Below are 25829 nucleotides of genomic sequence, written 5' to 3'. Positions count from 1 at the left end.
TTGCCAGGTGTACGGTGTTTCCTCTGACACTTTGGTGTGCCTGGCTTCCGGGTTAAGCGGACATTGTGTCAAAAAGCATGGCTCTCGACCATCAACTCTCCCAAATCCATATGGGAGTTGCAGCGATAAGACAAGACTGTAACTACCAATTGGGGAAAAAAGGGGTAAATAAAACAAATCTAAAATTTGAACTCATCAGACCAAAGGACAGATTTCCACTGCTCTAATGTCCATTGCTTATGTTTCTAGACCCAAGCAAATCTATTCTCCTTATTGAAGGCCTGATTATCGCAGTCTTCTCTGAACAGTTGATGTTGAATTATTTTTTTTTTATGTCTGTTGCTTTAACTCTTTGAAGCATTTATTTGGGCTGAAATTTTTGAGGCTGGTAACTCTATTGACCTTACCCTCTGCAGCAGAGGTAACTCTGGATCTTCCTTTGCTGTGGCGGTAATCATGAAAGCCAGTTTCATCATAGCGCTTGATGGTTTTTGCGACTGCACTTGAAGAAACTTTCAAAGTTCTTGAAATTTTCCGTATTGACTGACCTTCATGTCTTAAAGAAATGATGGACTGTCATTTCTATTTGCTTATTTGAGCTGTTCTTGCCATAATATGGACTTGGTCTTTTACCAAATAGGGCTATCTTCTGTACACCACCCCTACCTTTTCACAACACAACTGATTGGCTCAAATGCATTAAGAAGGAAAGAAAATCCACAAATGAACTTTTAACAAGCAAACCTGTTAATTGAAATGTATTGCAGGTGACTGCCTCATGAAGCTGGTTGAGAGAATGCCAAGCTTTCATCATGGAAAAGGGTGGCTACTTTGAAGAATCTCAAATATAAAATATATTTTGATTTGTTTAACACTGTTTGGGTCACTACGTTATTTCTTAGTTGTGATGTCTTCACTATTATTCTACAATGTAGAAAATAGTAGAAATAAAGAAAAACTCTGGAATGAGTAGGTGTGCAATACTTTGACTGGTACTGTAAATTAAATAATATGAAACAATGTCATTCAAATGCTATTTCGATGGGACACTTTTTGGGCTGTGGAGCCAGCATGAACTGGCAGAATTTACCAATTGGTTGTTCCATCGTTTCGCCTTAGCTGAGGAATGCGGCCAGTGTCACAGCCACTGAAAAAGCACATGCCTGCAATCTTTAGATCCTAGCGGAGGAGAGTGGTTTCGTCTCTCTAGCACATTCAGAGCTGTAATAACTTATAGCCAACTTCATCAAAGTAATCTAAAGAAATCCATCGTTTTTAGATAGATAGATGGACAAGATTAATATTACATAAAAGGCCGGTTCCTAACGAGTTCGGGAAGCCAAGCTAGAGCCCTGTCTGGTGTTCCCCGTACCTGCTTCTCTACTCCAGCGTCGGTCCTTACTGAACGCTCTAGCCACAAAACGAAGCATCGGGGAGTGCTGGCTTTCCGGTTGGTGGAGACACCGGGTCCAGGGACCGCCACCAATGCAACCGGGGGTGCATAAGCCAGCTCGTCGGGCTGTCTTGCACTAGCTGGCTCAAGTGGTTTCTTGCCCCGGTCGGCTCAGCTGGCTTGTCAGGCTGCCTGCTTGTCAGGCTGCCATGCCTCCGCCGGATCATCGGGCTCCCACGCCTCAGAGGGATCGACAGGCCTTCATGCCTCAGCCGGCTCACCAGGCTCTCACGTCTCTGCTGGTTCGTTGGGATTTCACACCCGGCTGGCTTGTCCAGTGCCAATGCCTCGGCACCCTTAACTTAACCTTTCGGAAGTCATGCAGGAGTAGCTGCATAAAAGAGGAGCAACCCAGAGTGTCCAAAACACCTCAATTTGATGGAGCAACTTTAAAAATCAAAATTTAGAAATCAAATTGGTCAAACTGTGAGATCTTGTTGAGACATCTGGACCACCTGACAGCACCAGCCAACAGCATGCCTGAGGCCCAATGAAGAGGTTACAACGCTGGGTCACACACCGCCCCCATCCCCATATCCATTGCTCAATCCTAAAGCCCTCCATCCATCGGTCCTTTCCGCTATTCTGTCCCACTGTGTGTGTCAGCTCCAGCACGCCAAGACTTTCTCTCCAGGCGCCAAGGCTAATTAGATTTTTAATTTAACGCGACTCCTTAGCTAATAGTTTGAGCTCTAGATTCATTAATGTGATTTGACTTGTTCTAATTTGTGCGCCTATGCTCTCCCCGTTTCCCGCTCCGCCACCTGTTAGGTCAACCAGCAAACAAACAAGCTACGGGTCGGGGCACCGCTCTCGGAGTTAACTGTGTGAAACATGTTGAGGAGACGGAGACATGGAACGACAGGTGAGGGGGCCTGGCCTGCGGAGACAGCCTGGATCTCATAAGGAAGCCAAGGTCATTTTCCTCGGTTAGATTTGAGTCAGGGATGGTGTGTGTGTGTCACAGCAACAGCCTGGATCTCGTTAGGAAGCCAAGGTAATTTTCCTCGGTTAGATTTGAGTAAATACAACATTATTATGTAAAACAGAATGATGCATTTTCTTTTTCTGGAGTGGAATTCCACACTAAGTAAAATGTGTATTCTTTATTTGGAAACAGATGAGGTGATAATAAGGAAGACAAAGAAGGAAACGGGGATTGAACCCTGGTCTCCATATATGAGCCAGGAGTGTTACCCACCAGACCATGGCTATGCACTGAACCAGGCATATTAACTACACATCTCTATAAAGCTTTCAGATCACAGAGGACCGGAACCAGGAGTGAAAACTCAAGAACCAAAGGAGACCAACTTCCAAGCCCCTTCATCATGTAGAATCATAAATGTTTTCTATTATGTTTTTTTTGCAGGGAACATTAAAAATGAATAGACTTCAGAGTGCACCTTGGATGGGCATACACCTTGTCACAACAAAATACTTTTAGGAAACCAAATCCTCAATACTCTCCTTCAGAGAAAAACCCACAGACATGGCACCAGCCTCTCCACGGTAGAAAAATAACCATTCTGTGTGTGTGGGGGGCATCGCAGCGTCATCGCTTTGAAATCTCCATCACAGTCCAACTGCTCTACCACCACACTCATCTCTCTCTCTCTCTCTCTCTCTCTATGTGTGCACCAGTGAGTGCATGTACTGTGTAGGTGCTTGTTAGTATATGTGTGATTGTTTATCTCATGTCTAACCCTTATCTGAGCTAGCGCTCCACTGGACATTGAGAGAGAGTACCCAAATGTTGAGCCACCTGTTAGCGCCCTGCGGTATTGTGGGATTGAGAGAAAGACATACAGAAGACCAATCTGTGTAGCGGGTTACCGTACAAAAAACCCGCTCCTCTTTTGACAATCTTCAGTGCTTATTAATTTATACGTAGAACCATCAGACTCTCCAGGCCCTACACACACATACCCCAAGGAAAGGCACACACACAAAGAGCCTGAGGAGAGGTGGCAACCACATTGGAAGTGCTAGGCACATACACACACGCAGGCAGACAGACATCATCAGAAATAAGAGTCATCAGAGCCCTTGGAAAAAAGTCTGAGACTTTGGGCGATTTACGATATACAAAATATTGGGACAGTGACATTTTTTGTTGTTGTTTATGCTCTGTACTCCAGCATGTTGGATTTCAAATGATACAATGACAAAGAGGTTAAAGTGCTGATTGTCAGTTTTAATTTGAGGGTGAACCGTTTAGAAATTACAGCACTTTTTGTACATAGTACATACAAATTCATTTATAAATTCTCTTATACACTTATACTGTATGTGTATTAGTAAAAAGTGTAATATTTAGTTAATATGTGCATTAGTAAAAAGTGTAATATTTGATCCCATATTCATGGCAATCAATGACTACATCAAGCTTGTGACTCTACAAGATTGTTTTGGTTGTGTTTCAGATTATTTTGTGCCCAATAGAAATTAATGGTAAATCATGTATTGTGTCATTTTGGAGTCACATTTATTGTAAATAATGATGAGTGAATAAGTTACTTATTTTTATGTAGGCCTATAGAATATAAAAATGATAGTTTCCCCAATTAGTTCATATTATGCACATTTAACTTTCTTTCATTTGGGAACTGTAATTTTTATATTTATTATATTTAATTCCATGATATTGTTGTTACAAAATAGATTTGTGTTGACTGTGATCAGGGTATGGGAATATAAGAACATCTGCTAGGCTAAATTAACAAACTGGGCATGCATAGCTCACCGCATGATCCTCAAACCAAAGACTTGCCAAACTCATGTTTCTAAAATTGAATTCAAAGGCAGTGTAGAATGACTGTATCGCCTAATAAGACATTTATTTGTTTCATTGTTATTTAATTCAAAGACTTTCTTTTTTACATTTAATTTTATGCAGCCTAAATGCAAAATGTATAGGTATGTTGTTGAAGTGCTGTTAAGCTCCTTCCTGCCTGTAGCGTGTCTCAAATGCTTCACAATTTGTTTCTTAAGTGGCAGGCTTGAAATAATAATAATATGTCTTAAATCATTCATTTGCATTCCTTCTTTGGTTGCTTGGATTGCTCCGGACAGATTTAGAGTTAGTATGTTGTTTAGTAGCCTGTTACATATAAATTGATAGTGACACAATCACACATTTCTAATCAAGCAAAGTCAATGTTATGTCTCCTTGGCTATAAAAGGTTGTAGGTTGTATAAAAGGCCTGTTAATGTCAGAGACAAACCAAAGACATCTTATATGCATCGGAGTCATGACTTTCCCAGACATTTTAGAGCTTGTTTCTATCACAAAGCACTGCGGACTCAAATATCGTTATACTGTAGATCGCTTCAAATAATCAGGTCCATTTCATTTTACATCAGCAAGAGCGGTGTAGGACAGGGCTCGTGATAGGGACAACCTTTCCATGGCAGTGTGTAATGCAGTGTAGCCTAATTTTTAATACACAAAAACTCAGTATGCTAGTACATTTTCTTAGAAATATAACATTGCCCTGTGCTTCTCAGAGTATGCTCTTTGTATAGCCTAGGCTATGGATAATTTGGATAATTTGACTGAGACAACAATAAGTACACTTCATATTGTGTACCCCGCAGAGAATCATGGATGAGGGGAAGCATCAGGCACGCATCAAGATACAATGCATTCAGAAAGTATTCAGTCACCTTAAAACTTAGCGGGATCGATTTGACAACATCCGGTGAAATACTAGAAATATTTAACTTTCATGAAATCACAAGTGTAATACATAAAAATAAAGCTTAACTTCTTGTTAATCCATCCACCATGTCAGATTTCAAAAAGGCTTTATGGCGAAAGCAAACCATGCGATTATCTGGACAGCGCCCCATCATACAAATGCATGGCAAACATTTTTCAACCAGGGAGGTTGCGACACAAAATAAATAAGGATATAGTTCATGCCTTACCTTTGAAGATCTTCTTCTGTTGGCACTCCAAAATTTCCAAGAAACATCACAAATGGTCCATTTGTTCGATAAATTCGTTATATCCCCAAAATGTCCATTTATTTGGCGCGTTTGATTCAGAAAAACACCCGTTCCAACTCGCCCAACATGACTACAAATTATCTAATAAGTTACCCGTAAACTTGGTCCGAACATTTCAAATAACTTTAATAAATAAATTCTTAAATAAATTCCTAATCCATCTTTAGGTATCCTAAAACGTAAAATATCGATACAATTTAACCTGTTGGATCTCTAGGGGCGCTATTTCATTTTTGGATAAAAAACGTTCCCGTTTTAAGCGCGATATTTTGTCACGAAAAGATGCTCGACTATGCATATTCTTGACAGTTTTTGAAAGAAAACACTTTTCAGAATCTGCAAAGATATTGTCTGTAAGTGCCCCAGAACTCATTCTACAGGCGAAACCAAGATGATGCGTCAAGCAGGAAATGAGCAGAATCTCTGAAGCTCTGTTTTCCATTGTCTCCTTATATGGCTGTGATTGCGCAAGGAATGAGCCTACACTTTCTGTCGTTTCCCCAAGGTGTTAGCAGCATTGTGACATATTTGTAGGCATATCATTGGAAGATTGACCATAAGAGACTACATTTTCCAAGTGTCCGCCTGGTGTCCTGCGTGGAATTCGGTGCGCAAACGCCAGCTGCTTGTACTTTTCCATTTGATTGAGGGGAGAAACCATGCTTCCACGAACGATATATCATTGAAGAGATATGTGAAAAACACCTTGAGGATTGATTCTAAACAACGTTTGCAATGTTTTCAGTCGATATTATGGAGTTAATTTGGAAAAAAGTTCGCGTATTGAGGACTGAATTTTCGTTTTGTTTTTGGTAGCCAAATGTGATGTAGAAAACGGAGCTATTTCGAATTCACAAAGAATCTTTTTTGGAAAAACTGAGCATCTGCTATCTAACTGAGAGTCTCCTCATTGAAAACATCCAAAGTTCTTCAAAGGTAAATGATTTTAATTGAAGGCTTTTATGTTTTTGTTGAAATCTTGCGTGCTGGATGCTAACGCTAATGCTAACGCTAAATGCTACGCTAGCTTGCCACTTTTACACAAATGATTGTTTTCCTATGGTTGAGAAGCATATTTTGAAAATCTGAGATGACAGTGTTGTTTACAAAAGGCTAAGCTTGAGAGATGGCATATTTATTTCATTTCATTTGCGATTTTCATGAATAGTTAACGTTGCGTTATGGTAATGAGCTTAGGTCTGTAAATAGAATCCCGGATCCGGGTTTGGTCGATGCAACAGGTTAAGACAGAATATATTGTGTTCAATAGCAGATCAAATCAAAGTGGAGCGAGCTACAGGTCATGCGCACCAAACAAAAGAGTCCACTTGGCTTGACTCTCATACTGAATAGCCGTACTTCTTCATTTCTCAAAGGAAAAATATCAACCAATTTCTAAAGACTGTTGATATCTAGTGGAAGCCATAGGAACTGCAACCAGGTGCCTCATAAATCTAGTTTCCCATAGAAATTTAATAGAATACACAGTGAACTAAAAAAAAAAGAACCCTGGATGGTTTGTCCTCAGGGTTTCACCTTCCAAATAAGTTCTCACAGACATTATTAGAACAGTTTTAGGAACTGTAGAGCGGTTTCTATCCAAATCTACCATTTATATGCATATCCTAGCTTCTGGGCCTGAGTAGCAGGCAGTTTACTTTGGGAACGCTTTGGGAATACTGCCGCCTATCCCAAAGAGGTTTAACTTATTCCATATTTTGTTACATTACAGCTATTCTAAAATGGATTGAATTGATCTTTTCCCCCCTCATCAATCTACACACAACACCCCATAATGACAAAGCAAAAACAGGTTTTTAGACATTTCTACAAACCTCCCAGGAAATATCACATTTACATAAGTATTCAGACCCTTTACTCCGTGCTTTGTTGAAACACCTTTAGCAGCGATTACAGCCTAGAGTCTTCTCAGGTATGACACTACAAGCTCGGCACGCCTGTTTTTGGGGAGTTTCTACCATTCTTCTCTGCAGATCCTCTCAAGCTCAGGTTGGATGGGGAGCGTCGCTGCACAGTTATTTTCAGGTCTCTCCAGAGATGTGCGATCAGGTTCAAGTCCGGGCTCTGACGGGGCCACTCAAAGACATTCAGAGACAGTCTGAGACTTTGAGCGCTCCGGTGCAGGTTTTCATTGAGGATCTCTCTGTACTTTGCTTCGTTCATCTGTCCCTCGATCCTGGCTAGTCTCCCAGTCCCTGCCGCTGAAAAACATCACCACAGCATGACGCTGCCACCACCATGATCCACTGTATGGATGGTGGCAGGTTTCCTCCAGACGTGACGCTTGGCATTCAGGCCAAAGAGTTTCATCTTGGTTTCATCAGACCAGATAATCTTGTTTCTCGTGGTCTGAGAGTCCTTTAGGTTCCTTTTGGCAAACTCAAGCGGACTGTCATGTGCCTTTTACAGAGGAGTGGCTTCGGTCTGGCCACTCTACCATTTAGGCCTGATTGGTGGAGTGCTGCAGAGATGGTTGTCCTTCTGCAAGGTTCTTCCATCTCCACAGAGGAACTCTGTTAGAGTGACCATCGGGTTCTTGGTCACCTCCCTGACCAAGGCCCTTCTCCCCTCATTACTCAGTTTGGCCGGGCAGTCAGCTCTAGAAAGAGATTTGGTGGTTCCAAACTTCTCTCATTTAAGAAGGATGGCTTGGTTTTTGCTCTGACATGCAGTGTCAACGGTGGCACCTCATATAGACAGGTGTGTCCAAATCATGTCAAATCAATTGAATTTACCACAAGTGGACCCCAATCAAGTTGTTGAAACACCTCAAGGATGATCAATGGAAACAGGATGCACCTGAGCTCAATTTTGAGACTAGGGGTCTGAATACTTACATTTGCAAACATTTCTAAAAACTGTTTTTTGCTTTGTCATTATGGGGTATTGTGTGTAGATTGATGAGGAATTTATTTTATTTTATCAACTTATCAATTTTATCAACCAATAAGGCTGTAATGTAACAAAATGTGGAAAAAGGGAAAGGGTTTGAATACTTTCCGAGTTCACTGTATAATAAGCAACTAATTCTCAGACACTAAACAATGTGAAATGTAATCGATTACAAATTCCATCCCCTGAACTAAATAAAAAAATACTAAACCCTCCCCTTGACTGAAATTGAAAAGCACGGACCTCCCTAATTTTCCTCCAGGTAACAATTGTGTGAATTTTGAGTTCTCCCTTATATCATTATTATTCTTATTGCACATTTATTAAACACAGAATAGATAGCTTGTATAACAGTCTATGGCTAAAATGCTGCTAGTGGTACCTGGTACTGCAGTGCCACGCAACATGATTGATCCTGTTGGACCGACCTCAAATACACATATTGAATTGAAACCGCTTGTCAGAGAGGAAGATGTGATCTCTCATCTTTTTTGTTGTGAGTGGCAGGTGCTTGGTGTGTGTGTTAATAGAAAGGTGTGCTGTCATAGCAGAAGGAGCAAAGGAGACGAGACCAAAAAGACAAAAAAAAATACTCTCATAAATATAAATGCTCCGAAAAAATGTCAATAAATTATTCTTGTGATACAGGCATTTGGAATATTGTGCTAAAAAATACATTCAAATTAATTAACTGAATTTGCCCTTGACTGAGTCTGCATGATATTTGAGTCTGCTTGTCTTTCACAGGAGCATCCTGCATGTCAGCATCAGTTTCAGTTTGTCAGTGAGTGTGCATGTTAGTAGAATGTGAATATACTTCAGAGTATGTGATTGTGTGTGCGCGCATTTGCCTGCCTGTGTGTGCATGCATGTCTATAGTTTAGTTTAGTTTATTAATTCAGCCATTTTAAAAAACAAGCACACATAAAACTTGAAAAAGCCATACATGCACATGAATAAAATCATCGAGGATAACACACAATAAAGTCTGGGACTTATTTCCATTGTGGTCCTCTTGAGACAAGATGGCTAGACAAGATCGAACACAGTTAAACAAAGTATGGCAGTGAAATAGTAAAACAAAAACATAAAAGAAGAACATCTATCTCATCATTCCAGTTACATCATAGGGGTTATTCATATGGGCACAGAAGACATCAAACATAGTTTTACTTTATTTTTAAAGCTGCCCGGAGAGGACATTGTTTTAATAGGCAGAGGCAACTCATTCCATTCTGAGGCTCCAGTATACAGAAAGTACCTTTCCCAGCATTACTCCTGAACCTGTATAAGCACACATCAGCAACACCTGATCTGGTGCTGTGATTGTGTGCATCCTTAACACAAGGAAAGTAATCACTTAGATACCTGGGCGCAGGACCATAAATTCTCCTGTAAACCAAACCTAGTCTAATCTGGGACACCCTAGCCTCAACAGGCAGCCAGTTTAGTTCCTGAAAGCAGCTCCTGCCTATGTGAGTACGTGGACTCACCTTCAATACTACCCTGATCAGCTTGTGCTGGGCTATCTGGAGCTTCCCCTTCAAATTTAGATAAGCCCCCAAACCAGGAAGTACTAGCGTAGTCAAAATGGCATTGAATGAGGGCAGTAGCTAGCACTTTCATATGGAGTCCTTATCAAGCAGCTTGACTTTCTAGCCAAAAAACTTAGTGGCATTACCCTTCCCTAGCACTTTATTGGCCACCTCCCAAGATTCCATCAAGGATATATCCCAGGTAGCTAACAGAGGTTTTAGTAGTCAGCACCTCACCCCCTAATTCCACACTGATTTCAGAGGACCTACTCAAATTGGGTCTGGATCCCAGAATAATTGCCTCAGTTTTCCCTAAGAGCTTATTATCTCCAAGCCATTTGCTAATTCTAGTAAGCTCTGTGCTAAGTATGCTCTCCAACATAGTTTTACTTTTGTGAGACACCAGAACTGTAGAGTCATCCGCATAAAGAAAAAGATGGCTAGAACAAGCATCTTTCATATTGTTAATATACAATAAAAACAGCAGAGGCCCATGCACGCTCCCCTGCGGTACGCCATAACTCATTGGTTTTGCCTGAGACAGTGAACCATTAACCTCTACTATTTGCATTAACCTCTACTGAAAATCATACGTTAGACTTTGTTAACATATTCATACATTTGCTCATGTACAACTCTCTCCAGGATCTTTGATACTATACAGAGGATAGATACAGGCCCAGGGTCAGACTTCTTATACAGAGGTATAACAGAGGTATAACTTTAGCTCGTTTGATATCCCTGGGAAAAATGCCTTGTTCAAGAGAGAGATTAACGATATGTGTAATACAAGGGTCAATTTGCTAAGCAGGATCTATTAGAAACCTTGCAGGAATATTATCGAGGCCTGTGGATTTGGAGCATTCAAGCTCTGCCAGCATACTGACTATTTTGGCTGTTGCTACCTTTGCAAAAGAAAAAGAGTTTGGCTGAACCCCTAACTCTTCTTGACTTGGTTGCTTCCATACAAACCAGAACTGGTGGGCAGCTTGCTAACCGGCTTGCTGGCAACATATACCATTTCCCCCCTGATGTTCAGTCCAATACTGTTGAGTTTGTTTTTGGTAGTATTACTACAGCCTAGTTCCTTAAATGATTTCCAAAACTTTTTAGGGTCATTATTGTTCTCAATAATTTTCTCAGCAAAGTAACCCCTCTTAGCTTCATCCATCCTGCTCTGTGCTTCATTTCTGTGACGTTTATATAGCTCTTGAGAGTTCTTACATTTTTTAATGGCCTTATTCCTTACTTGGATAGATTCTAGAATCTCATGATTAAACCAAGGGCTAGATCTCTGCTTTACCCTGACCCGTCCAATGGGAGCCATCACATTCACCATATCAAGGAATCTACATTTAAAGACTTCTCAGGTACTGTCTACCCCTACACTATCCAGCACAGGTGACCAGTCAATTTTACCCACTTCCTCCCTAAACTTTTCAACACAGTATTTTTTGACTCCTCTGATGCTAACGGTTTTGTGACACTTAAATATATCTTTAAAAATCCTCCAAGTGCAAAATGTAATAAAAGGATCACTGATTACATATACTATTACTCCACTCCACACCAATATTAAGTCAATCCTACTTTGCACTGTTTCACATATCCTGGTGGGATCCTTTATCATTTGGGTCAGAGCAAGTGATCTACAAAAGTGCATAAATACATGTGGGTTGGGCTATTCTTTTTGGCAGACATCAGTATGGAAATCCCCTAACAAAATGATTTCCTTCAACAGGGAATCATTACAGTTTGTCAATGGTGTGTGTGTGTGTGTGTGTGTGTGTGTGTGTGTGTGTGTGTGTGTGAGCATTCATCCTTCTCTAAGTGGCACAGTCAGGGTGCTGTCAGCCCAGTGTTAGGGAGCAGCCTGATCACAGGGAGAGTGTGTATTAGTATGAATCTGTGTATGTACAGTATGTATGTGTGTGTGTGTGTGTGTGTGAGCAGCTTGATCAAAGAGAGAGCAGAGCTTTTGAAGTCTCACAGGGACTGACAGCTCCGAACCCCATGGGAACCAGTTCCCTCCCCTCCCTCCACCCCTTCATTGCTCTTTACCCCACACTACCCTCCCCTTCCTCTCTAACCATCCACTGTTTCCTTTCCACTCCATCTTGCTTTATCCCTACTTATCATCTTGCTTTATCCCTACATTACGACAGTGTTGCTCTCTCTCTCTCTCTTTGGAACCTATCTATCATCTAACACACCAGGTAGCGTGTCATGATGGGTTGCCGTCTCTCATCTGCCAGACAGCTAACTGACATCCAATCTGACTCTACAGCAGAGAGGGCCTGACACTGACCTTCATCCTACACTATGATGTGTGTGTGTGTGTGTGTGTGTGTGTGTGTGTGTGTGTGTGTGTGTGTGTGTGTGTGTGTGTCTGTGCCTGTGGGTGCGAAGGAGAAGAAGTGGAAGTGTGCCTGCGTGTGTCACCCCTGATTTTTAATCAGTTATTTATTTTTTAATCTAGGTGTGTGTGGAGTGGCTGTTAAGAGGTGCACTTTGTCACAGTGTGTGTGTGTTTGGCTAATCTTCTCTCTCAGGCACCAACACGCCCCACAAATACCTCCTGACATGCAAATTAAGGAGAATATAAACAGAGCGCTCCAAATGAGACATCCATCAATGACTGAAGGTTCCATCCGACTCAGCATCGCTGCAGGAACACCAATCACCCACACTGTCACTGGGAATGATGGAATGCTGCTTACCCTGCCATCCCATCCTCTTTTCTCCTGGCAACACTCTTCTTTCTCCTCCTCCCTCTAATCTTTCACAAATTCTGTCTCTCCTAACTCTTTCCTCTGCCTTTCTCACTAATTCCCTCTAGCTGTCTGGTTTTCATCAGTCACTTTCTTGTTATACCCTCATGCTCATCTTTTAACCATTTTCTGCAATTTCACATCTCTCTCTCTCTCTCTCTATCTATCTATCTCTCAAGCATTATGTCCTGTCAGTCTCTGTGACATTTGCAAAGCCGTTTCTTGTTAACAACAAAATCTCATGATTTCACCAATTTGACTTCCCCGGCGTCCTCAGGACATGGACAAAGTCATTCTTGAGCAATCTGCCTGCTTAATCAGCAGTTGACTGCAGAGAGTCTTACAGAATCCTTTCCCTCCCTGCCTACCTGGGTTTCAAATGCATTACACAATATGTGACATTACAGAGGCTTTCTTTGTTTCATTGAATGATGATGCATCTGAGAAACATTTTGCATTCATTAGTGGTGCAGCTACAAACCAGTCTAACTGTAACAAATCAGTCTAACTCTAACTTTGAGTCAATATACACGTTGTGGGGTCCTACAGTGCCTTGCGAAAGTATTCGGCCCCCTTGAACTTTGCGACCTTTTGCCACATTTCAGGCTTCAAACATAAAGATATAAAACTGTATTTTTTTGTGAAGAATCAACAACAAGTGGGACACAATCATGAAGTGGAACGACATTTATTGGATATTTCAAACTTTTTTAACAAATCAAAAACTGAAAAATTGGGAGTGCAAAAGGATTCAGACCCTTTACTTTCAGTGCAGCAAACTCTCTCCAGAAGTTCAGTGAGGATCTCTGAATGATCCAATGTTGACCTAAATGACTAATGATGATAAATACAATCCACCTGTGTGTAATCAAGTCTCCGTATAAATGCACCTGCACTGTGATAGTCTCAGAGGTCCGTCAAAAGCGCAGGGAGCATCATGAAGAACAAGGAACACACCAGGCAGGTCCGAGATACTGTTGTGAAGAAGTTTAAAGCCGGATTTGGATAGAAAAAGATTTCCCAAGCTTTAAACATCCCAAGGAGCACTGTGCAAGAGATAATATTGAAATGGAAGGAGTATCAGACCACTGCAAATCTACCAAGACCTGGCCGTCCCTCTAAACTTTCAGCTCATACAAGGAGAAGACTGATCAGAGATGCAGCCAAGAGGCCCATGATCACTCTGGATGAACTGCAGAGATCTACAGCTGAGGTGGGAGACTCTGTCCATAGGACAACAATCAGTCGTATATTGCACAAATCTGGCCTTTATGGAAGAGTGGCAAGAAGAAAGACATTTCTTAAAGATATCCATAAAAAGTGTCGTTTAAAGTTTGCCACAAGCCACCTGGGAGACACACCAAACATGTGGAAGAAGGTGCTCTGGTCAGATGAAACCAAAATTGAACTTTTTGGCAACAATGCAAAATGTTATGTTTGGCGTAAAAGCAACACAGCTCATCACCCTGAACACACCATCCCCACTGTCAAACATGGTGGTGGCAGCATCATGGTTTGGGCCTGCTTTTCTTCAGCAATGGAATGGTTAAAAAATAAACATATCCAGGTGTTAGAATGGCCAAGTCAAAGTCCAGACCTGAATCCAATTGAGAATCTGTGGAAAGAACTGAAAACTGCTGTTCACAAATGCTCTCCATCCAACCTCACTGAGCTCGAGCTGTTTTGCAAGGAGGAATGGGAAAAAATGTCAGTCTCTCGATGTGCAAAACTGATATAGACATACCCCAAGCAACTTACAGCTGTAATCGCAGCAAAAGGTGGCACTACAAAGTATTAACTTAAGGGGGCTGAATAATTTTGCACGCCCAATTTTTCAGTTTTTGATTTGTTAAAAAAGTTTGAAATGTCCAATAAATGTCGTTCCACTTCATGATTGTGTCCCACTTGTTGTTGATTATTCACAAAAAAATACAGTTTTATATCTTTATGTTTGAAGCCTGAAATGTGGCAAAAGGTCGCAAAGTTCAAGGGGGCCGAATACTTTCGCAAGGCACTGTATATATCATGTAATCACTTCTGTTTAATTCTCTGTGTGTGTGTGTGTGTGTGTGTGTGTGTGTGTGTGTGTGTGTGTGTGTGTGTGTGTGTGTGTGTGTGTGTGTGTGTGCGTGTGTGTGTGTATGTGTGCGTGTGTGTGTGTGTGCGTGTGTGTGTGTGAATTGTACATAAATTACAATTCACACAAGCACGCATGCACACAAACACATTAAGGACGATGCCAATTTTAAAGGGAAAATATAAACTGTGTGAGTTCCCTTTTAGAAGCCAAAAGCCTTGGAATGGAAAGAAAGGGCTTTTTAATGGAAGTCAAAAGAAGGGACATTCTTGAAATGATCAGGCAGCTCACTCAGTTTAAATCTCATGCTGTTTTTCTGGCAAGAAGGTGTGTAAAAGAAAGACATCCGTTGTAAAAGTGGACGAGCAAAGGAACACACATGAGCACACAGACAATGATTTAATGTATAAAACTACAAAATACAAATGTCTCTAACAAGATATTGTCATGTTGTAAAATAAATAGTAAAAAAGTAAATAAATAATCATTTTATACTGCATTGTGTCTACTATCTATGTTGTCTCTCTTTGCAGTACGGCACAAACTATGGGTCCTGTGAATACACTACACTTAAACATCAATAAAGACTACAGTCAATTGACACTATGTTACCTCTCTCAATGGTGCCTGACTGCCTAACATAACATTGTTTTCTGTTCCAACATGTTGCCATGTAGATAACCATAGAGCAGAGGTAGCTTAGCATGCTAATTACTACACCATAAAGTGCTGTGGTCAGCCAGCCACCCATGGGCTAGCGCAAGAGCCTGGACCTCAGCTCAGCTCTACATACAGTAGGAATTAAAGGCACTACATGGGATATTTACAGGCATTTTTATACATTTTTATGAGTTATAATTTACATTTCTCCAGCCGAATCTCTCAGTTTAAATGACAGGGCTGCTGTTTGGGTGAAATATAAATCCCAGATTGTAGTTTTAAGCACTAAGCTAACCCCATGTCACACACACACAAGGCTCAAACCAGAGGCCATATAACCATGGCATTGGCATACTGCCCTAAATGGTACCTCTGTCACTCAAACACACACACACAAGGCTCAAACCAGAAGCCATATAACCATGGTATTGGCATACTGCAGTCTGCCTTAACTGGTACCTCTGTCACTCAAACACATGCACACACACACACACACACACACACACACACACACACACATACGCACACACACACAAATAATTAAACAGAAGTGATTCAATTCTATATAGGATCCCAGAGTGTGTATAATGACTCGGAAAGCAATGTCACAGTTAGACACACACTACAGTCCCGCCCAAACTGGCACCTCTGCCTCCACGTCACACTCTTGCTAATCTGACAATGAGTGGGTGTTGAGTTCTTACATCCCAGTAAAGGTTCAGGCTCAAAAGCGAATGTAGTGTGGCCGTGGTGTATTGTTTTTCAGAGGGAGTGATATAAATAGGAATGGCAGCATTTCTGTGTTTGTGTGTATGTGTCTACCTGTGTTTCTTTGTGTATTTGGTTCAGTACATGGATGTATGATCTCTGTGATTACTTGTAGTAGGTCAGAGTGAACTCTTATGACATGGAATTGTCCTCTCAGGAATGCTGTCTTCTCTCTATTGCACCCAGCCCATCCCCCTCAGGTCATCACACACAGATGGACGTTGGCTGGTTCGATCCGATTGGATCCGATTTAGTTATTACAGTATTACCTTTGGTTTGGTCTGTGGATTGGTCAAAAATTGATTTTGAATAGAAACAAGTCAGATCTATAATAAATGGAATGGAGGTCTGTTTGTTCTCTCTCTTCTCCTCTATCTGGCCCATGGAATAATGCTGCGTGAATTGTTTCTCCTGTGAGCTTCCTTTGTAGGTCTGTTATGTTCATGCTTTGCTTTGTAACTCAAGGATCTTCATGCCTAGAATAATGCTTTGTAATGCTGGTTAATACTTTGTGAAACCTACGCGTATGCCTTGTATAATTTAATCATTCCTTTTACAGTGTTAATTAAATGTTTTTGCCTTTGATAGACAATTCTCAGACCTTTCTTGATTGCCTATTACTGTAACTCAACTATAGTTTCTTGCATATTGCTAAATCTTCTTTATGGAGACAGATAAACATTGTATTATGCTAATTGCCCATGTCTTATTATGGGTCACATGTGAGGTATATATAATACACAGTACACATATCAAATATTACCCCATTTAAGACATGAATGGGTTAAAGGACACATACAGACAGAGTATGTCTTTGTCTTTCACTCTGTTTCTCTTCTTCCATTTTTTTCTAAAACGGTTCTCCCTCTCCCACCCTAAAGGAGAGAGAGAGAGAGAGAGAGAGAGAGAGAGAGATAGATGTAGACTAGAGGAATCAGAGCAGAGCCGCTGAACACATTCAGTCAGTGCTTGACTTGGGAAGGGAGAAGTGAAGAAGCTGTCTTTTTCAACGCCCGTCCATTAGATTATGGTCACCACAATTCACAAATGGCATGCTATAAAGAGCTCTGAGTATTTTAGGGGTTCATACAGATTTTCCATGACTTCTCCATGACTTTAAACCACATTTTCATGACTAGTATTATAGCCTACATGAAAAAGAAAGCATTATTGACACGTGAAGACTGATGTGTCTTTTCCCATGTAGGCCTGCCATCTCTTGCCATTGTGCCATTGCCCCCCCCCCCCCCCCCCCCCCCACACACACACACACAGTTGTCAACATGTGGTCAACCCTCAATCTGTAGAGCTGCAGAGCATGGAGGCTTGGCTTTTGATCCAACCCTGAAACACCCAAGTCTGCTTATCAAGATCCTGTTGAGCAGCTGATATTTAGGCTACAATATGGTTAGATGAGGATGTGAACAGATGTCCCACACCCAGTATCCTGGAGGATGTTGCCACCCTTGATATAAAATATAACAACATTACAAACAAATACATCTGTTTTTATCAAATGATTCCCTCATTCAATGAATGAGGGATTAAATGGATAAGGTAGGCTACTTCAAAGCTAGGTATCTAACTAGACATATTTATATATAAGGCTAAAATACAGTGGGGCAAAAAAGTATTTAGTCAGCCACCAATTGTGCAAGTTCTCCCACTTAAAAAGATGAGAGAGGCCTGTAATTTTCATCATAGGTACACTTCAACTATGACAGACAAAATGAGAAAAAAAATCCAGAAAATCACATTGTATGATTTTTAATGAATGGATTTGCAAATTATGGTGGAAAATAAGTATTTGGTCAATAACAAAAGTTTATCTAAATACTTTGTTATATACCCTTTGTTGGCAATGACAGAGGTCAAATGTTTTCTGTAAAGCTTCACAAGGTTTTCACACACTGTTGCTGGCATTTTGGCCCATTCCTCCGTGCAGATCTCCTCTAGAGCAGTGATGTTTTGGGGCAGTTGCTGGGCAACACAGACTTTCAACTCCCTCCAAAGATTTTCTATGGGGTTGAGATCTGGAGACTGGCTAGGCTACTCCAGGACCTTGAAATGGTTCTTACTTTGGTCCCAGCTCTCTGCAGGTCATTCACTAGGTCCCCCGTGTGGTTCTGGGATTTTTGCTCACCGTTCTTGTGATCATTTTGACCCCACGGGGTGAGATCTCGCGTGGAGCCCCAGATCGAGGGAGATTATCAGTGGTCTTGTATGTCTTCCATTTCCTAATAATTGCTCCCACAGTTGATTTCTTCAAACCAAGCTGCTTACCTATTGCAGATTCAGTCTTCCCAGCCTGGTGCAGGTCTACAATTTTGTTTCTGGTGTCCTTTGACAGCTCTTTGGTCTTGGCCATAGTGGAGTTTGGAGTGTGACTGTTTGAGGTTGTGGACAGGTGTCTTTTATACTGATAACAAGTTCAAACAAGTGCCATTAATACAGGTAACGAGTGGAGGACAGAGGAGCCTCTTAAAGAAGAAGTTACAGGTCTGTGAGAGCCAGAAATCTTGCTTTTTTGTAGATGACCAAAATCTTATTTTCCACCATAATTAGCAAATAAATTCATTAAAAATCCTACAATGTGATTTTCTGGATTTTTTTCCCTCATTTTGTCTGTCATAGTAGAAGTGTACCTATGATGAAAATTACAGGCCTCTCATCTTTTTAAGTGGGAGAACTTGCACAATTGGTGGCTGACTAAATACTTTTTTTGCCCCACTGTATTTGTTTCAGGGGAGATCTATGCACATCAAGTAATTTGTCAGTTACGCTACGTTGTCACAATTACATGGCTACTGTTTAATAGAGGGGAATCCCAGTTTTTCAACAGTGCAGATTTATTTAGTGGGAAGAAGGCAACATCAACCTTGATTCTTGATTCTCACTGGCACACATGCAGCACACACAGACACGCACTGAAGGGTCATTCTGATGATGGCTGATAGGTCGATTTTTCATTGATTGATTGGCTAATATTTAAGTGTTCCTTCATGAAATACATTACAAAAATGATGAAATAAATGTATTTTCATGACCTTACAGACCCTAATTTTATAACCTTCAACAGCGCATCATGCGCATACAAGCTGGCCCATTTTCAATCTGCACAATCGCGAACTGACAGCCTACTATCACGCACAGATTCACAGTCTAGTGGCAAATAAACTTGAACAAAGCCAAATCAGAAAATGAATTCCCAATAGCCATTGCTATTCAATGCAGATCTCGCCTTCATTCTGCTTTGATCAACCTTCTTTGCCTTGGTGTTTGAATCTGGGCCGGTGATAGGCTACTTTGTTTTATAGAGAAGCCGGAATACAATTGCCCAAAAATTTGAGGCGCCTTTACGGCACGCTGGACAACTCTGGCCCCAGCAGAGCTCTTCAGTGGATGACTGAGTAGTCTAGTGACTACCACTCTTGAATTTTTCCGGTTCAGGATGAGACTGGCAGAATGGGCAGCTACCCATCAGTCTGCCAGTTTGTCCACACATTCTTCAAATGAATGAGTCACAGCTCAATTAGTCTCTGTGAAGCAAAGGTGACTTAATGTTGGAGGCCCAAAGCTTGGATGCCTTCCCCAAAATCAGGGTTGCAAATTGTAAAGAACTCCAGTGGCAGAGGAAAAGATAGAGTGGACAGTTTGGGCACAGTTCTGGGACTGGAGCCCTGCTCTCTGTGTGGGTCCATTATGGCCACAGGAGACCTCCATCCTGGCACACTGGGCTTCCCATCCGCTGATATCTCAATCTAGGCACCTTCTCAGTTCAACTCATAGACTATATTATCCTTACTGCGTTACATTTCTTACAACTGAGTTTCTCTGTTAGACCAAATTGATTAACTATGTACATGGGATTCCTGTGAATTCAGTCCAATAAATTAGTTAGGCTGCAAAACAGGCTTTAGATGGTCAGAATTGGAGTCCTATAATTTCAGCCTCAAGCGCCAGCAGGCACAAAGACGATGAATTAGTAAGTAAGCAAGAATTCAGTCCTTGACCTTTTCTAAAAAATATCAAACCCATGCCCAGTAAACACCAATGGTAGCTATACAGCTATTACATCACAGAATCCAGCCATTACATTTTTTCACTGAACTTCATGCCCATGGCTAATGCTGATGGTAGAGATAAAGCTATGACATTACAGGCATGTTTTCACAGAACTTCCCATAATCCAATCTTTGGAATATCCCAAAAGCAGTTCCTAAGAAAAACTGCATGACCTTTTGTATACATGTGACTGCTTGTCCTGTACACCAGCTGAATGGTGTACAGGACAAATTGTCCTGATTAATTGTCATACTATAGTCAGTCGGTATGATCTCTTTCTCTATTTTCTATTGTTCCAACTTCATCTGTGGTTTAGAATGTACTTCCCACATAATTTAACAGAACACATAGTACCTCTGGTATTTCCCCCTCTATGGACAGATCTCCTTTCCCTTCATTCTACAATCAAACAGCAAGAGTGTATCAACCCCAACCCCAGGCCACATCAACCCTAGACTCAACCCCAGTCTCATCCATCATAGCATGTCTGACGCCCTGTGTGTGTTCTTTGGGTTGTGAGCCGTCTGACTGAGTCTGGACTGGGATCAGAGGCCTGTGGAGGAGGGACTGGGAGAACCTGGGATCTTAATACACTAAAGTGGTTTCCTTTCATTCATTTTTGCATTGTTCTGTAACCATGGGGGGGGGGGGGGGTGATTTGCCAGTAACTTCTGATCAAGAAAAGAAAATCATATAATAGTCCACTATGGAATTTGACTGATTGTTCATCTTTTAGGTCTAAGCTTCATAGTAGATGTCATTCGTTGGTTATCATATTGTTACTGAGGATGTCCAGAACTGATAGGTTGACTCACCGAAGCCGAAGGCAGCAGGAGCAGGGATAGGAGCAGACTGGACAGGAGTGGACGTGTAGAGACCGGTCACCAGCAGACCATCAAAATACACACTGGTGGAGACAGTCACTGTGGAGAGACCGAAACAAGAGTGTGAAGTAAGAGAAGCACTGCAGTTATCTGGTCATCTTTCTTCAAACACTCACACACATTGGAATAAACACACAAAGAAACAAGCAACAGGCAAAGTAGTAAATTCATAACAACGTGTTGGAATAGAGAACACTAGTAATGTCTTTTTTTTGTAGGAAGTAACTTGTTGGCCAAGCCTATGGTGAAAATAGATGCTAAAAATAAGGTATGTGGTAAAAATAAGCTTGTTCTATGAAATAATCTTCATCAGCTAAAAATGTACATTTTGTGAAATTTGAAGCATTTACAGTATGCAATAAAAACAAGTACATAATGCAGATAAAGGCTTCATAATTCATAAAGATCATGTTAACTGACTGATATTATCATAGAACACAAAATAAAGGTCATATGAGCTGACGGATATTATCATAGAACACAACATAAAGGTCATGTTAACTGACTGATATTATCATAGAACAAAACATAAAGGTCATGTTAACTGACTGATATTATCATAGAACACAACATAAAGACTTCATAATTCATAAAGGTCATGTTAACTGACTGATATTATCTCACAGAAACAAACATTTCAGATCTCCTAAGCCTGTTAACCTCAGACCATATTTTTTGCGTTTATCCCATATTCCCATTCTTTCCCTATTAATTTTCCCCATAGAAAGGGCTGAAGGAACCAGAGGTTACTCATTTCTGGTTTTAAGGACTACATTCTGGCGAGCACTATCGCAAGCAAGATAATATGAAGATAATATGTGTCACACCCTGACCATAGTTTACTTTGTATATTTCTATGTTTTGGTTGGTCAGGGTGTGATCTGAGTGGGCATTCTATGTTACATGTCTAGTTTGTCTAGTTCTATGTTCGGCCTGATATGGTTCTCAATCAGAGGCAGGTGTTCGTCATTGTCTCTGATTGGGAACCATATTTAGGTAGCCTGGGTTTCACTGTGTGTTTGTGGGTGATTGTTCCTGTCTATGTGTTTTCACCAGATAGGCTGTTTAGGTTTTCGTTACGTTCATTACGTTCTTTATTTTGTAGTGTTTGTATTGATTCGTGTTTTACGTTTGTTTATTAAAACATGGATCGCGATCTACACGCTGCATTTTGGTCCGACTCTCCTTCTCATACAGAAAACCGTTACAGAATCACCCACCACCAACGGACCAAGCAGCGTGTCAACAGGCAGCAACAGCAGCGTAAAGAGGAATGGACATGGGATGATGTTTTGGATGGCAATGGCTGTTACACTTGGGAGGAGATACTGGCTGGAAGAGATCGCCTCCCATGGGAACAGGTGGAGGCACTTAGGAGAGCAGAGGCAGCCGGAGAGAGGAGCCGGCGATATGAGGGAACACGGCTGGCAAGGAAGCCCGAGAGGCAGCCCCAAAAATTTCTTGGGGGGGGGCTAACAGGGAGTATGGCTACGCCAGGTAGGAGACCTGCGCAAACTCCCTGTGCTTACCGGGGGGCTAGAGAGACCGGACAGGCACCGTGTTATGCAGTGGTGCGCACGGTGTCCGCGTGTCGGCCGGGCTAGATTGAGCGTCGAGCCTAATGCCATGAAGCCGGCTCTACGCAGCTGGTCCCCAGTGCGTCTCCTTGGGCCGGCTTACATGGCACTAGCCTTGCGCTCGGTGTCTCCGGTTCGCCTGCATAGCCCAGTGCGGGCTATTCCACCTCGCCGCACTGGCAGGGCGACCGTGAGCATTCAACCAGGTAAGGTTGGGCAGGCTCGGTGCTCAAGAGCTCCAGTGCGCCTGCACGGTCCGGTCTTTCCAGTACCACCTCCACACCCCAGCCCTCCGGTAGCAGCTCCCCGCACCAGGCTTCCTGTGCGTGTCCTCGGCCCAGTACCACCAGTGCCAGCACCACGCATCAGGCCTACAGTGCGCCTCGCCTGTCCAGCGCTGTCGGAGCCCTCCTCCTCTCCAGCGCTGTCGGAGTCTCCCGCCTGTTTAGCGCTGTTAGAGCCTTCCTTCTCTACAGCGCTGCCGGAGTCTCCCGCCTGTTCAGAACTGCCAGTTTGCAAGGAGCTGCCAGTTTGCAAGGAGCTGCCAGTTTGCAAGGAGCTGCCAGTTTGCAAGGAGCTGCCAGTCTGCAAGGAGCTGCCAGTCTGCAAGGAGCTGCCAGTCTGCAAGGAGCTGCCAGTCTGCAAGGAGCCGCCAGAGCTGCCTGTCTGCAGGATGCCGCCAAAGCTGCCAGTTTGCAAGGAGCCGCCAGAGCTGCCAGTTAGCATGGAGCAGCCAGAGCCGCCAGTCAGCATGGAGCAGCCAGGGCCGCCAGTCAGCATGGAGCAGCCAGGGCCGCCAGTCAGCATGGAGCAGTCAGGGCCGCCAGTCAGCATGGAGCAGTCAGGGCCGCCAGTCAGCATGGAGCAGCCAGTCAGCATGGAGCAGCCAGAGCAGCCAGTCAGCATGGAGCAGCCAGTCAGCATGGAGCAGCCAGAGCTGCCAGTCAGCATAGAGCAGCCAGAGCTGTCAGTCAGCATGGAGCTGCCAGTCAGCATGGAGCAGCCAGTCAGCATGGAGCAGCCAGAGCTGCCAGGCAACCAGACTCTTCCAGATCTGCCAGTTGACCAGACTCTTCCAGATCTGCCAGTCGACCAGACTCTTCCAGATCTGCCAGTCGACCAGACTCTTCCAGATCTGCCAGTCGACCAGACTCTTCCAGATCTGCCAGTCGACCAGACTCTTCCAGATCTGCCAGTCGACCAGACTCTTCCAGATCTGCCAGTCGACCAGACTCTTCCAGATCTGCCAGTCGACCAGACTCTTCCAGATCTGCCAGTCGATCAGACTCTTCCAGATCTGCCAGTCGATCAGACTCTTCCAGATCTGCCAGTCGACCAGATCTGCCAGTCGACCAGACTCTTCCAGATCTGCCAGTCGACCAGACTCTTCCAGATCTGCCAGTCGATCAGACTCTTCCAGATCTGCCAGTCGATCAGACTCTTCCAGATCTGCCAGTCGAATAGACTCTTCCAGATCCGCCAGTCAGCCAGGATCTGCCAGAACTGCCAGCCAGCCAGGATCTGCCGGATTCAACTACCTGCCTGAGTTTCCTCTCAGTGCTGAGCTTCCTCTCAGTGCTGAGCTTCCTCTCAGTGCTGAGCTACCCATCAGTCCCGAGCTACCTCTGTCCCGAGCTGTCCTTCTGTCCCGAGCTGTCCTTCTGTCCCGAGCTGCCCCTCTGTCTCGAGCTGACCCTCTGTCCCGAGCTGTCATTAAGGAGGGTCACCTATCTAGGGACGCTAAGGAGGTGGACCAAGACTATTATGGAGTGGGGTCCACGTCCAGCGCCAGAGCCGCCACCGCGGACAGATGCCCACCCAGACCCTCCCCTATAGGTTCAGGTTTTGCGGCCGGAGTCCGCACCTTGGGGGGGGGGGGGTACTGTCACACCCTGACCATAGTTTACTTTGTATATTTCTATGTTTTGGTTGGTCAGGGTGTGATCTGAGTGGGCATTCTATGTTACATGTCTAGTTTGTCTAGTTCTATGTTCGGCCTGATATGGTTCTCAATCAGAGGCAGGTGTTCGTCATTGTCTCTGATTGGGAACCATATTTAGGTAGCCTGGGTTTCACTGTGTGTTTGTGGGTGATTGTTCCTGTCTGTGTTTTCACCAGATAGGCTGTTTAGGTTTTCGTTACGTTCATTACGTTCTTTATTTTGTAGTGTTTGTATTGATTCGTGTTTTACGTTTGTTTATTAAAACATGGATCGCAATCTACACGCTGCATTTTGGTCCGACTCTCCTTCTCATACAGAAAACCGTTACAATATTAAACACTCAAACCTGAGGTATGGCTCTAATTGCATTACCTCCCTGCAAAGTATCTTAATCACCAATGACTGTATATGCTAATTACTTACAAGATCAAGGATCAACATCAACATCAACACTAAGTCCTAGTCCTGTAATTATTATGATAGAAATCCTACAAACACAGGCCCACCTCTCCAGTAACATACAGCAGACTACTGATGCTAGATAATTAGCCAGTGTGATGTGTATCTATCTGGCAGAGAACATGCCCACCACCACCTTTAACACTCTCCCTGCTGCTAACGAGCCTAACGAGCACAGAGCACAGGTGTTCACGAGGGTCTGGCAATTAGAGGGGGGGAGGGGTAGAGGGTAAAGGGTGTAAGGTGAGAAGGAGTACCCTAAGGGAGGCAGGAGGTTGTATAAATAACAATATTTGTATGGGAGAGAGGGAAGGGAGAGGGAGACACGGAAAAGCCGGAAGAGAGGTGGGGGCACAGAGGTGAGTGCAGGTGCTGGGATGTTCCGGAGGTGGGGGTTGCACCCAGTTACAGATGCCAACTATGACAAATGTTACTCCACTCAAGAAATAAGACTACGGCAGCATAGGGAGAATGGCTTTCTGGTCTCTGTCGAGGTCTGAGTCACATACTAGGAGTGTTTTGTTATCTGGTCTAACCACCCACTCTTCCACAGTGTGATCTACCACAGTATACCTGCTGGGGAAATCAAAGATCCTTATTGATGAGTCATTGAAAGGACTTTGATGATGGTGTTACTCAGGGACTAGGCAATCCATGCCAGGTAGCCACAGTGTAGTCCCGAGGAGCAGAAAGTCGATCAACAGTGTATCC

General features: G+C 42.9%; 1 protein-coding gene across 1 annotated transcript in view; it reads right to left on the bottom strand.

The window, feature by feature from the left end:
* LOC139408865 (reelin-like) overlaps positions 1 to 25829 on the bottom strand; it is a 280233-nt gene that overhangs the window by 200591 nt on the left and 53813 nt on the right. Inside the window, exon 2 of the mRNA XM_071153271.1 lies at positions 21072 to 21179. Within this exon, the coding sequence (XP_071009372.1) occupies positions 21072 to 21179 (108 nt within the window). The remainder of the gene's footprint in view (positions 1 to 21071; positions 21180 to 25829) is intronic.

Source organism: Oncorhynchus clarkii, chromosome 1 (genome assembly GCF_045791955.1).
Source record: "Oncorhynchus clarkii lewisi isolate Uvic-CL-2024 chromosome 1, UVic_Ocla_1.0, whole genome shotgun sequence".
Taxonomy (NCBI): Eukaryota; Metazoa; Chordata; class Actinopteri; order Salmoniformes; family Salmonidae; genus Oncorhynchus; species Oncorhynchus clarkii.
Note: the sequence above shows the minus strand (reverse complement) of the source record. Positions and strands in the feature narration are given on the sequence as shown.